We start from the raw sequence: 13,704 nt of genomic DNA, 5'->3' as shown, positions 1-13,704 counted from the left end.
AGCTGTAGGATGTTGCCACTCTGTATTTCTACCCTCAACAGTGAGCAACTCCAGTTTGGTGACAGGCTAGTATGAGCCGCTAAGTGTTGCTTGGTCCCGGATAGACAGTTGGCTCAAGAGAGAAAGTTTGGAACTTCTGCTCGTAGCAATAAGAGTTTTTTGAATGACAGACAGTGTGGTGTCAAGCCATTTTCTTTGGGGCGGGGGTGCGTGGGTGGGGTCTCCACCGCCATGACACTGACATCCTTGAAATAGGAGCTTCTGATGAGGTCAAACCACAGGCACTCCCAATGTGAGACACAAAATGAATGCTATAAAAGATTTGTGCAAATAAAATGCACATGAATGAACAGTATTTAACACCGTACAGAATAAACATGAATTTCTAGTAAACCTGACAGTTCTTACCCTGTGCTGTTGAGGTAATTTTGGCCCTGGCTGCAGCTTCTGGACACAGTGGAGGGATTGAACCAGAAGGCAGGCCGGCAGTTCCCGTCCCCACGCCGCTCATATCCATAATCACTGTCAGTCAACAAAGCATATCCACACAGCACCTGATCAATATCAGCATCTGAAAAGGGACATATTGTCATACAGTGTCCCCACATCCCTGTCTTGTCTTTCCCTTCATAACTGGTGACCAGGGGTCCGTCTGGCACAGAGACACATCATTATTATGTGATGCCACTGTTGACAAATGCGCCACAGCAGCATGAGGGTGTGTGTATGCAGGGTTTTCCCTAGGTTTCTGGAGGGCTCATGCACTTACCATTATCATTACAATATTTATAAAAACCCAGCAGAGGCTGTTGTTTTTCACAGTACACTCAGACATTAGCAGGAAGAAAAACAAAACAAATATGCTCACTGATGAAGTGAACACTATGTCCTCATGTAATCCTTCATGTTTTTGTGAGTGATCACGCAATGCACCAGACAAAATAACACTAGTAAAACAGGACTTACAGTGAATGGATATGAACTGCAGCCTTCAAGTCCTACCATGACATCTGATGATGAAACAGTGTTTGGAAGCTCACCAAAACTTTTGTCGGACAGCTCACTTTCCTAATGGCCACTAGTTAGCTGACTGAGTTACTGTAGCAAGTCCATTCCTCTCTCACTCTCATTCCTCTCGCATAATTTTTTTTCTCTGACAGCTATCATTTTTCAGACTGACTTTCTGAGCTTGTCACCTGTGACAGATGTAATTCTTGGCTGTTTGACAGATTTTCTCCCTGGTTCACGTCTGCAGTAAAGACGTCAGAAGACGCTAAGAACTCGTTTTCACTTGTCATTAATTTATTTCCTCTGTGGATGTTACACCCGCCTTCAGAAATTCCTGCAGGTTAAACTCACTATAGACGGACTCAAAAAAACTCACCATAATGCAACAAATAACCCATAATGCAACATTCTACACGGGTACTCTCATTCAAAACTAATCTGTTGTAGTGAAATAACAGGTAATTGTTTAGTCCTGAAATATAAGATAACCACCACCATACTGTCTTATATTAGGGCCAGTACAGTATCTTTTCAATCCAGAGTGGTCAAGAACACTCAGCAAAGTGATTTCCACAGTTTTATAACGATAGGGAAAATCCTTGTATGGAAATACACTCGTTGGTCACTATGCTCCAGGATGACTAACTTTCACTTGCCTGCTGGTGTTTCCAATCAGAACATGATTTGCATCTAACAAAGCAAGGTAAGCAAGTGCCCATTCTGATAATGGTCATGACTTTGATTTATCAATTAATTACTAAGCCAGAACAAATAAACAAAACTAACAAGCCTGTGGCTGACCAGTCCAGTTTGATTCTGTGATTACGACAGTGTGAACTATTCATTAACAAAGCTGTCAAGACTGAGTGGTTGCACAGATGCATTTGGCCCACAAGGTAAAAGGATAATTCCTTTATGGGGAGTGAGATTATATATATACAACAGTGCTAAAGCTCAATGTGCACACAGACCTGGGATCATGGCTGAACCTTTGCATGATATTATGATCACATCTCTCTTTGATCAGTGATATGTTTTAGTTAAACGTAGGAAGCATGAAATATTAAAAGAACTCAGTTCCGACAACAAAAACAACTCTGACAGGGCTGGAGGAAAATGTATAATTGCTATTATATTTCATAGTTCTATTATATTTCACTAATATTTTTTTTTCATGTTTTCAAGTATGGAGGTTCATTTTCCAGCCTTCGGCTTTGGTGAAACAGCATCTTGCAATGTATTTATATATAAGGATAGAATTCTATTCTTTGCAAGCAGATCTCCGCCATGCATAGCTCAGTCTTTTCATATCAGTCTAATAAGTATGCACTTGAGCCGATCATGTGGCAGACAGACTCTTCACACCTCAAATTAAGTTAAGGGATTTGAGCTTCTTTCCACATTGATGGTTTTTAAAATCCTCATTTTAGAATTTTAAGCATGCACCAAATAAGTCCCTGCAGAGAGAGACGAAGACAGACAGACAGGTAGAAATCAGACTCAGACCCAGAAAGAAAATAAGACAAACTTTACACCAGTTCAATGGGAAACCAATTAGCTCTCACTTGCTGACCTTCTACAAACACTATTTACATAACGGCTGTATGTTGAGATGGCTTTTTTTTTTTCTGTTCCCTGTCATTACAAGATAAAAAATACAACCATTTAGGATTTGCATACAAATTTATATACACCCCTCCACATCGTCTAAACACAATTACAAGCACAGTGAGCTCACACACAGACGCTACGGAGACAGACATTATGAGCAAATTGTGTAAAACAACCCCAAACTTATCAGATTATTGGAAAACACACACGCAAATGGAGTAAATTAATGAGACACATGAATAGCATATGCAATGGATTCCACTTAAACGGCTGAAAATTGGCCTCTGAGATGAACAGTGGAAATGGTGTTTGTATAGAACTCCTCTCTTGCCCGGCCTGCATGCTTCAGTTGTCGCATTGTTAATTCGCTGAACACAGAAGATGACACGCCCCACTTACTGCTAAGGAATAAGGAATAAATCACCCACTTTACATATTTTCTCTTTCACTCAGTAGTGTTATTTATTTTTTTATCTGAGTGGTGGTAGTGACCATCTCTAATGTGATCTTGTAATTGTCTGTGCTGCTGTAATACAAACCACTTTATTGCTCTGATGAAAAAACACATCTGTTGTTTATGACAAGAAAAGTACTCCCTTCAAAATGCATCTGTATGCATTCAGCAGATTTAGTAACAAATGTGGTTATCAGAAGACCATTAAGACTAGAAAGTGTATGTAAGAACACGGTGGTTTAAACTTATAACCTTATGTAGCTGAAACTCTAGAGTTATTTCCTAACCTGTGTCTGCCTGCTTTGCAGCAAATCCAACTTATAAAGTTACAGGGCTGAAGTAATGTGAGTGAGTTGTTTGTAGCTAAAGTTAGATCAACCCTAAAAAAGCCTTATTTATTGGACTGAAGAGGGTATTTAATGGTAGCTGGATGGGTGCACTTGAAACAAACAAATGGTCGCTGTTTTTCAAGAAGTCAGAGCTGTTTTTTACTTTTGTTTGTATGTAGCATTTAACTAAATGACCTGCCGAGTCACATTCATACTGTTACAAACATTCAGACTTGGCAGCTCCCCAGCAGAAAACAGTTAAAGTATTAACACATAATAAAACACACATCCTTTGAAAGTAGTGCTTCAACATGTGTGGCGGTGTTAGAGAACAAACTTTGCTGTTAATTAAGTTCTTCTGCAGACAATGGAGAGAAACATAATCCCCCCTGACGATTATGGAGAAAGGAGCTATTGTACAAAGACAGACTTCATCTTACCATTCAAAATCATGAGCTCTGCAAATACAGGACTCAGCCGAGAGGATTCTGGAGTAGTCCTTCCCCAGCATGCAATAGTTTCCAGGCCTGCGCTTCATGTAAATCTGTTTTTGTCCCATCACACATGGCTCACCCTGTGTTCACAATACGCACCATAATTACTGTCAGTGATTTTTCATTTTACGGAATGAAATTGAACACAGTCAGTTGTCCACACACAGGTATGAAATTTTAACTTTTATTCTTACCTGGTTGTGTAGGTGCCATGTTTGGTAGTCCTCCTCTGTGCATTTCCTGCTGAAGATGGACTTGTAGTCTATTTTGATGAGCTGCCACTCAGAACGGTGGCTGAAGTGTCCAAAAAAGCTACAGAGGCAAATCACAAACTTTCAGAAAACGACATAATTACTTTAAATCAAAAGCAAGACATCTGGATGACTCCCCAAAAAGCAAAATGCACATGTACTCTGGCACAGTATTTTACTACAGTTGTGAGGTACTTGTACTTCACTCAAGCATTTCCATTTTTTTTAAACTACATCACATTTCTACTGCGTTGCATTTCAAAGGGAAATATTGTACTTTTTACTCCCTCTGCATGTATCGACAGGTATGTATTTGATAAAGCTTATCAAGTACAAAACCCTGCTAAAGATTCAAATAAAGCTCCAACCTTTTTAGCTTGATGGAAGTGTGATGGAGGTTTACAGTGGACAGTATGGATAATAATTATACTATTACCTTCAATCTCTCTTCCAAATGAGTGAACCTTCTAGTTTGTTTAAAATCTGTTGTTGATGATCATCACTGATGACTCTTCATATATAACTAAATATATATTTTTACTATGATTCTTCCTTAAATAATCATGACCAAGCAAACCCATTTGTCAAGTGATCAAATAACCACAATGATCTGACTAACTACATGACCCATTACCTGTTGACAAAAATCGACACCTTTTAACAGGTCATTTGTCGCTTTCTGGATGTTTCTGGACTCACGTCATGATTTGGTTCTCGGCCCCAGCCTCCACCAAGACTCCATCCACGAACAGCGGCACAGAGGAGAAGCTATGTTGGATCCACTGCCTCCCTTCGTCAAAGCTGACCCTGTGTATGTGTGTCAGAATGCATTCTCATCACAAACCCAGCAATAGCAATGGCACGGAAACAGACGCTCTGTATTAGAGCCTGGTCATAGGGGAGGATTTAGGTGGAGATCAGAATGACTGGCTTGTCCCAACAGTCAAGTCTCTGAGTCTCTGTGCAATTAGCTACTGTAGCTTTGGGTAAATATCAAAAGGCTGAGCATTAAAAGGGGTATTTAAGAGACAGTCTGTCTCGTTATCAAAGGAGAGATCCACAAAACTGTTTTTTCAGAGCCCATGAAGAGAGGAAATGTTTTGGTGTCAGAAAGAAAAAAAAAAAAAAAGCAGCGTCACGGGTCCTGGGTAAAGTCTACAGCAGGGTGAAAAAAACAAGACCAGAATAGAACGCTTTCATGTTTGACTACAAAACTGCGAAGGAGAAGGAGACAGCAAAAAATTGGACAGCTTTCATCATCGAGGCCCGGGCTCTATTGATTCTGACAGCTTATCAACTTTGGTGCTGATGTGAGAACAACTAGGAGTACCTGAGTGTGACATGGGTTGAAATACTGGTGAGGCCTGTGCTTGAAAGAAAGAAAATCCCCCCATGCTGCCTCTAAAAACCACCTCTGCCTTCATTTGGCTAAAAAAAAAAAAAAAAAAACCTTGACATGAACCTATTATGAGATTCAGGCTGGAGAAGTGTTTAACAGTGGCTGAGAAAGCAATACTGTTTCATGGCTGCTGTACTGTGGTTGTGGAGATACACAGGCTTCTTTCTACAGTTCTGTCATTTTTTTTGAACTTCCTCTACCATCGGTCTTAAATTGGTTGGGAGACAAAAACCCAGCAGGCTACACTTCACTGGCTCTAAAACTAATTTCAAAATTGTTGCAAAAGCGACTAGAGAACAGATCTGGTCTCACTTGGATTAGCCTGCACTGAGGCAAAGAGTAGGCACCAGATTTGGCAAGAGGAAAGCAACGTGTTAATGAAAACAGTAAAAGGGGGTGTGGGGGGGTGGTGGGGGTGGGGAGGGCTCAGACTGCTGGCTGTTAATGATAAGTGGCTTGAGAAAAAAAAAAAATCTCTCAAATTAGATTGCCTATGACTTTCTTTTTTTTTCCTTCCAAGAGCCACAGTCAAAGTGCATCACTAAATGGATCGAGTGTCACATATAATATATACAGGCTAATTTTTTTGGACCAAAAGGGGCTGAATTAACCTAAAAATAGCTATAGGAAATTGGAAAAGCAAATTAGAAAGGAAAAGTTCTCTAAATGGACGTACCACAAGTGTCTGGTTGGCACAGATGGCTGTTTCACAGCAACGAGGGCCCCTCCTTTATCCAGAAACCACACATTGTGCTCTTCTTCAAAAATCTGAACAGACATGCAGAAATTCATCCTTACTGGACTGAAAACACAGCAGCAAAACATTTTCTGGAACAAAATATTATCTACATTGGTCCTGAGATGAGCAACTGACTGTTCACTAAACCCCACCCAAAATATCTCAGCAACCATAAAGATTTGGCATCATGCTCTGTGCTGCTTTTTATTGGATGTGGAGCAGCGGAGGATACACTCCAGCAACCCCAGCCAAACTTGTTAGCCAAGATAGTGTAACATTTGCCAAACACATTGGTATATCTCCACATCTTTAAAGCCTTTTCCCCTGCAAAGGTCAAACATAAAACAAAAGTCCAGCCTCTGTGTAGCTTGTCACGGTATGTTTTTCCATGAGTTTGTGTTAATTAGCTAGCTGAAGCTGATACAGTGTGCTAGCACAGGATGTCATTTCATTTGGAAAAAAATCAACAGTTGCTGGCTGGAAACAAGGAGCAGGTTTTTACTTCTGTCTGAAATCAAGGACCCTTTGTTTGAAAAATTACTATGAGTTTTCAGTTGTGAATCTGCCACTGTTCACAGGAAAATCACAGGTGTTACTAATAATTTCAACAATAGCTCCGTTTCTATTTCAGTGTCTCAGTAAGCCGCGTGAGCCAGAATGCATGATGTCTGGACTCTTATTTGCACCTGGGATGTCTCAGCACGTCACATGAAAAAGCCTAATGTAAACTGCACATGTGCCTTGCTGAAGCAAACATTAACGGAGGGTGTGGCTGCGCCAAGTGTCAGATGGGTTGTTTCATAAGACGTCCTAATCCAACATACGGTTGGAAAGCCAGTAGCTGTTATGTCAGTGTTTCAGACTGCTCAACATGTCTGTTGCTTGGCTTGATCTCAGTGTGAATCTTGGTGTGAAGCTCACCTGTCTCCAGCTATTGCCAGCATCAGATGATATGAACATGCCAACGTTGTTGTAAGACAGCTCAGCTCCAATATTTCCTGCAGTGGGAATGCCAACAGAATATGTGACACAACACAAGCCACAGTGAGATCACACAGATAAAGGGCCATATGTGTTTTAAATACATGCTGCCAATCACACCGCGTCTGTGATTCATTTATTTCTTTTTCTGGCTTGATTCCCGGATCAGCTTGCGTTCTGTCAGTTCATGTGAATAATCCAAGGACCCTGGGTTAATTCCTATGCATGCCTGTATTATTCAGGCAACATAATGTGAGATGTGGAGGAGGGTGGGTGCCTCCTTCGCTCTGGAAGTTTTCTCTGTTACAAAACAATGCCCCCAAAGCTTTTTTTTCCCTGCGAGTGTGCAGCGAGTGAACTGGCTTCTTCTGTCGATCTGCTCGACTATCTTGGCTACGGCTCAGTAAATAGGCATGTGTTTGATCTGGATGGTGTTTGTCATGTTGGTGAGATGATCTCTGCACCAGCTGACGTCTTAAAAGGCGCAGCGGGCAAAGTGAATCGCGGTGCCAAAGTAAAGGCTTGGCCAGCAATATACACACACACACACACACGCTCTCAAAGACACACTGCAAGCATGGCAGCGGAGATGTATGTTTATTCAGCATTCTCACACACCAAAGACAAAACAGACAGATCCAAAAACAAACACATTTTCACGCATGAATGCTCATACACACAGACACATACACACGCACACACACACACAGGCGGACTTTTTTCTGCAGACACGGCCACTGCTGCTAACACGCCTATTTTGTCTTAACTCATCTCTCTTTCTTTACTTCAGCTTTTCAGATGCTCCTGCAGGCGCACAAACTGTTGCCTTTTCTCACACATGTAGAACTGACTGAGTTACTTGTCATCAAAACAGGAGGACGTGTGACCCACAACATGTTTTCTGTGGAAGAAGTGGGGAGGCTGCGGTGCTGAATCTTTGACACGGAAGCTTAAAAGAGAGGGCATGGAGGGGTCAATGAGGAGGATCACATTCATACAAAATATTTTAGTTCCATCCTTTGAGATGTAATTTATCACATTTCCCATTTATCAAACTTTTCAAAAGAAGAGAGGCTTCATCACAGAAATATGTTTCTATGTGATATTTATCCTCAGGTCTTTTGTCTCACCTGTGGCAACTATGATCCCTGGTGCAGAGCTCTTGGTGGAGATCGTTCCTGACAAGTAAGGGTTCTCTGACATTTGCAGCTGGAGATGAAGTGAACAGAAAGGCTGGAAAGAAGAATAAAACAACTGAACTGAACTGAATGCTCATCTGAAGAAGAGAAATATAGATGTTCAAAGTATATCCACCCACAAAAAGTCTACATCATTTAAGTCAGCAATTATTTTGCAAGAGTAAACATCACTTTGTCTAAGTGGTGGATAAATTACATTGGATCCTATTTACTGTAGATAAGATATACATCAATTGTATTCTCACTGTGCATCAGCTTATTTGATTAAGTACCATTTAATAGCAGAGGGAAGAGAGTGTGGATACTTCATCTGAAAATGATAGGGTCAGAACAAAATTGTTGAACAAAAACAAAACCATCAAAAAAAGAGAGCGATTCATTAGACTCCCAAAGAGAGCCAACTGTGCTTTCATAAGTTTTGCTAATTGCACTTAATCTGTCATTAATACAAAGAGCGACGGAATTTGCATTAAAGTATAAAGGCAAGTCTTCAGGGCATGCACACAACAGAAGACAATTACATTTGTTCACAGAGCAGAAAAAAAAAAAAAAAAACGTGTCTGCTTTCATCTTTGCAGCAGACAGCGTGTCACTGGTGTAAGGACATCAAGGGCAGTGGGACAGAACAGGGTAATCAAAAGGAATCTACAGCAGTAATTAAAATGTCACATGAATGCGCAATCACAGGGAACCTGTAAGCCACGACGCACGGCCCCAAAATCACCTTTTAAACAGCATGAAGTCCTTCTAATGTCTCAAACATGGTTCCTCCTAACAGTTGGCCTGTTAGTTTTAGTTGCAGGGAGGCTGTCTAATGAGGAAGGAGGAGCCGTCAACACATGCAGTAAATCTGGATCTGCCAGTGTGGCACCTCATCCGCCTCAAGCACAACGTGCACTTCCTTACACATGTCATTTAAAAAAAAAAAACACCTATATTAAACCTTAATATTAGGTTTTGCTAAGCTATGATAAAAATGTAACTAATACAGAATTTTATTTCATTTGATGTTTTAATTTAATTTGAAATATAGGGGGCAGTGTACAGTTGTAATGTACCTATTTGAGTGTGTGTTTCACCAGTGACTAACGAGTCAGCGCTGTGGACTGTAGTCGAGTATTACTCATTTACCTGCAGTAGTTTTTACTACATTGATTCAGTGAAAATCTCCTGGGCATAATAAAGTCTTATTTACAAACATGTCACCACTTAAAAGAAAAACCTGAATAAGTGTTTCCACACAGCTGCACTGCATGGCACAATTAAGCAGTTAACATCCCATCATGCTCTGTGGCATGTATAAAACACTGAGCAGGCCCAGCTGATTCTGATTTTGCTTCAAGAGGCAAAAAGAAAAGATGTAAGTGAGGGTTCATTGCTGGGGCACGGATGGAAGGAGCTTTAGTCACAGACTGTGCAACTGGCTCGTGTTTCAATAGGAGCAGAGACTAAGGTGACATCTGGATTTAGATCTATGGGAAAGACGTCAGTCAATTGAGTCATTCGATGACATTTCTGATGCTCGTGCGTTAGTGAGATATTTAAGGAAAAACAGACTGAGATGGGCAGTGATAGGGTCAGATGGATCTTCCTTCACCATATTCTGGGTGAAATGGGAAAGCACACATGTGGCGTACACCACAAGCCTGAATGATTGACCTTTAAGTTGTGAGTGATCACCTTTATCCTATCCTATACTGATGGGAGTGGTTTCAGGTGACAGGATGACAGTGGCCTCCATCCATGGGAGGGATAGGTCACTGAACGGTTTGATGAGTATGAAAATGATGTGACTTCACAGTCACCAGATCTCAACCCAGTTGAACACCTATGGGAGATTTTGGACTAAAGTGTTAGACAGTTCTCTCTTACACCATCATCAGAACACCAAATGAGGGAACATCTTTTGGAAGAATGGTGTTCATCCCTCCAGTAGAATCAGAGACGTGTAGAATGGATGCCCAGATGCACTGAAGTTGCTCTAGCAGGTGGTTCAACACCTTACTAAGACGATGGTGTTTCCTTTGTCACCTGTCTGTATCTTGTTGTACCAGAATACTGCCACAGCAGGAGCCCACTGACTTTCTTTGCGGCTGCATTATTCATTTGCTGCAGTAACCCTGAATGGTTTCACTATAGATATATTTTAATGTGAGGGCAGTGGTAGGCCTTTACTGTGAAGCTCTCCTTTATAAAGAGTGCCTTATTTCAAAGTTGACAATTAATTCTAAATTTTATATTCTCATTTCGCTTCACACAGTTTCACACAACTGCCATTTTTACATCTCTATAAATAAGCACACAATCTTTAAAGCTCTAGTAAATACACAGTATCTTACCAGTATGCAGTGGATGTCATTTCCATCCAGGTCAGTAGCAGGGGCCTGCAGGAGCCTCCAGTCCCGGCCCTTGTTGTAGGTGATGTACGTCTTCACCTGGTTGTCCTGCCTCTTGTTAGCGATTAACATGCCTTTGATTCCTGCCACCTGATGATGGACATAGACACATGACAGGCTGAATCAGCAGGAGTATTTTATATCTATCCATTGCTCCCAAAACAGTTCAGCTCTCAGTTGCAGATGAAAAAGCATACCCAGCGCTCTCATCAGAAAGAGCATTTTGTGTATTGAGGCAGCAATTTTCACAACACCAGTTAAATGCAAATGGTGTGCTTATCCTTTCTTGCTGTGTCTGACAGTGTGCCACACACCATCAGCAGAGTCGGCTGCGTTCTCTTACACAGTGTTAAGTGCTATTTGTAATTATATCCTTACATGTTTCAGCAGTCCAGACAGAACAAAATGATGACCGCTGCGAAGTGACACCTTATCTGTACTCTCAAAGTCAGAGTGATTCTCCCCCCAAACACACACATACACACAATCGCACTCACACAGGCACACACTCTCGCAAAATCCTCACTGCGAGTTGTCTCTCAGGGATTAGACACATCCCTCAACTAAACCAAAGCATGATATGCAATGGAAAGGACAGTCACTCCAAATGGTTGCCATAGTGAGGGGCTGCAGTCGGATGTGTCCCTGAAGGGGCACGTCTGTATAAGTGGCACTAATAGGCAGAGCATTTGACATTGTCATAGAAACATGGCTCTCAGGATGGATGCAGCTAACGAGGGTCCTCCCGTCCTTATCCAACCTGATCTGTCAATCACTGAAGTAATTATTTATTGCCTCCACCTCCTCCACATGCACAGTGTGGTCCAAAAGTCTGAGACCAATAGTCAAGATACTTCTATTTTGCATTTATTTTGAATGTAACACTACATTTTTCATGACAAATGATGATATCAGCTGAACAGTTTGAGAGAAAAGGTGAATCTGTCTCGAGCTGCATGGACTCCACAGGTCTGTCCAAAACCCGATGACCCATATTGTCCCGGTATGATCTGACGATGTTCCATAGAGCGTCTTGTGGTGTCACAGAGAGCTCAGCTTTCTCAGCCTTCAAGTGTAAATGTTCAGTAGGGTTGAGGTCAGGTGACTGTGGAGGAAGGTCCATGACAGTCAGGACTCCTTGGTCTTCTTTGGTCTTCAGATGGTTCTTACAAAGCTTGGAGGTGTGTTTGGATCATTATCCTGCTGCAGTTTGAATCCTTCACCACAAAGATGCAAACTAGAGGGTTCAGCTGTTACAGATTGGAAGCTTTCTATCAGACTCAGATTTAGACTGATGTGGATTCAAACAGTTTGTTTAATATAAAAAGTGATAATGACAGATAATCACAGGCTCTGTGTCCCACAGCTGAGCAGGTAAACCAGAGAGACAGACAGAGACTCTGGATTTACTGGGGACAGACGTGATGCTGAGCGTGGGAGGGAAAACAGCTTGAACCACATTAGATGAACTGATGATGTGGTGAAGAATGGAGTGGGAAGTAAAACTGAAACTCTAATTCATCCGTCAGCAGGAATTGTATATTGATCTTCTGATGTGTGTGGTCGCTTTTGTTCTTCCTGATCGTGCTTTGGATAAAACTGATCCAGTTTCTGCAAAGCTTTTAGAGCTCCACACACTGTCCCCTTAGAAACCTTTAGTCCAGCTATGATGTGGTGGAGAGAATTCCCCTCTTTGCTTTGAGTAACCGTTTGAGCTCTGACACATTAACATAGTTCTGATGCCATTTTTCTCACTATCACAAAGCAACTCAGTGAACAGTGATGTGCTGGACACGTGTGGCACAGCCTTATTTCTAACAGGTGAACTCTGGCTACAGGCTGAGTTAACTGAACGAGCCTCTGATGAGAAGATCAGATCCACCTGAGTGTCGTCTGAACTCATGCTTCAATGGAAATCTGACCATTCGTACAAATGAGTTAAGTTAATCAATGTCTCAAATCTGCTTACATTTGATTCCTGATCTAGAAACAAAGAAGAATCACAAATATTTCTTTCTTCATTTTGATGTTTTTACATTTCTGAATCCTTAATTTTTCTGATTATTTCCAGTTTTACCTCACTGTATGAGTCTGTACACAGACTCAGGAGAACCACTCGTTCCCACTAGCATACATGTCTCATACACTCAGTCACGCCACAAATATTCTACTCTCCTCGTGACGACAGTAGATCTCTATTCTACAGAACAGATGACTCTTTAAGCATTAAAGGGATCCGCAGACATTTATGGAAATTCACTTTGTGCATAAGTGCAATAACGATTTAAAGCAGTTCTTCTGTTTGCTGCAAGTGAGAACAAAAACATGATGATCGTGCTGCCGCATATGAGAAAAGACAGTGCAACAAAAAAAATAGCAATAATCTCTGCTACCATCTGTACAGTCATAACTCTGACCCTAATGAACTAGTGGTGAACAGTGCAAAATCTTACACTTATTGTTTTATTTTAATGTTTAATGATTTTTTTTTTCACATAGCCTGTTGTGAGGCAGAAAGCAATGCCCAAACCTCTGAACCGCCGTAAAACCATTCGCTCTGAAAAACATCTCTGTTAGCTGATACTGTATTCAGCACTGGACTCTGGTGACTTAGTCTAATTATCATACAATAGGGAATTCTTAAATAAAACATTAGGGGGGGGGGCTGATTTGATTGGTTCAGCATTTACTGCACATGGAAACACTGCACATGACCCTGTTTTTGCTCTTTAGAGAAATCTAAACATAAGTAACACATAAGAAAAATAAAACTCAGCCATTGCATTTTATTGCATATCACATCAGTGTGAATTCCATTCACTGTATCTGTGAAGCAGTGCTCC

General features: G+C 41.2%; 1 protein-coding gene across 2 annotated transcripts in view; it reads right to left on the bottom strand.

Moving 5' to 3' along the window:
- The window catches only part of sorcs3 (sortilin related VPS10 domain containing receptor 3), a 183,657-nt gene that overhangs the window by 28,555 nt on the left and 141,398 nt on the right, over nucleotides 1-13,704 (bottom strand). For both annotated transcript variants that reach the window (XM_041035874.1, XM_041035876.1), the window contains 8 exons: nucleotides 10,805-10,951; nucleotides 8,397-8,499; nucleotides 7,207-7,283; nucleotides 6,223-6,314; nucleotides 4,847-4,954; nucleotides 4,091-4,208; nucleotides 3,843-3,976; nucleotides 409-522 (listed from right to left, as the gene is read on the bottom strand). In XM_041035874.1, coding sequence (XP_040891808.1) covers nucleotides 409-522; nucleotides 3,843-3,976; nucleotides 4,091-4,208; nucleotides 4,847-4,954; nucleotides 6,223-6,314; nucleotides 7,207-7,283; nucleotides 8,397-8,499; nucleotides 10,805-10,951 — 893 coding nt within the window. The remainder of the gene's footprint in view (nucleotides 1-408; nucleotides 523-3,842; nucleotides 3,977-4,090; nucleotides 4,209-4,846; nucleotides 4,955-6,222; nucleotides 6,315-7,206; nucleotides 7,284-8,396; nucleotides 8,500-10,804; nucleotides 10,952-13,704) is intronic.

Source organism: Toxotes jaculatrix, chromosome 4 (genome assembly GCF_017976425.1).
Source record: "Toxotes jaculatrix isolate fToxJac2 chromosome 4, fToxJac2.pri, whole genome shotgun sequence".
In the NCBI taxonomy this organism is placed as follows: Eukaryota; Metazoa; Chordata; class Actinopteri; family Toxotidae; genus Toxotes; species Toxotes jaculatrix.
This window is presented reverse-complemented; position numbering and strand designations above follow the sequence as displayed.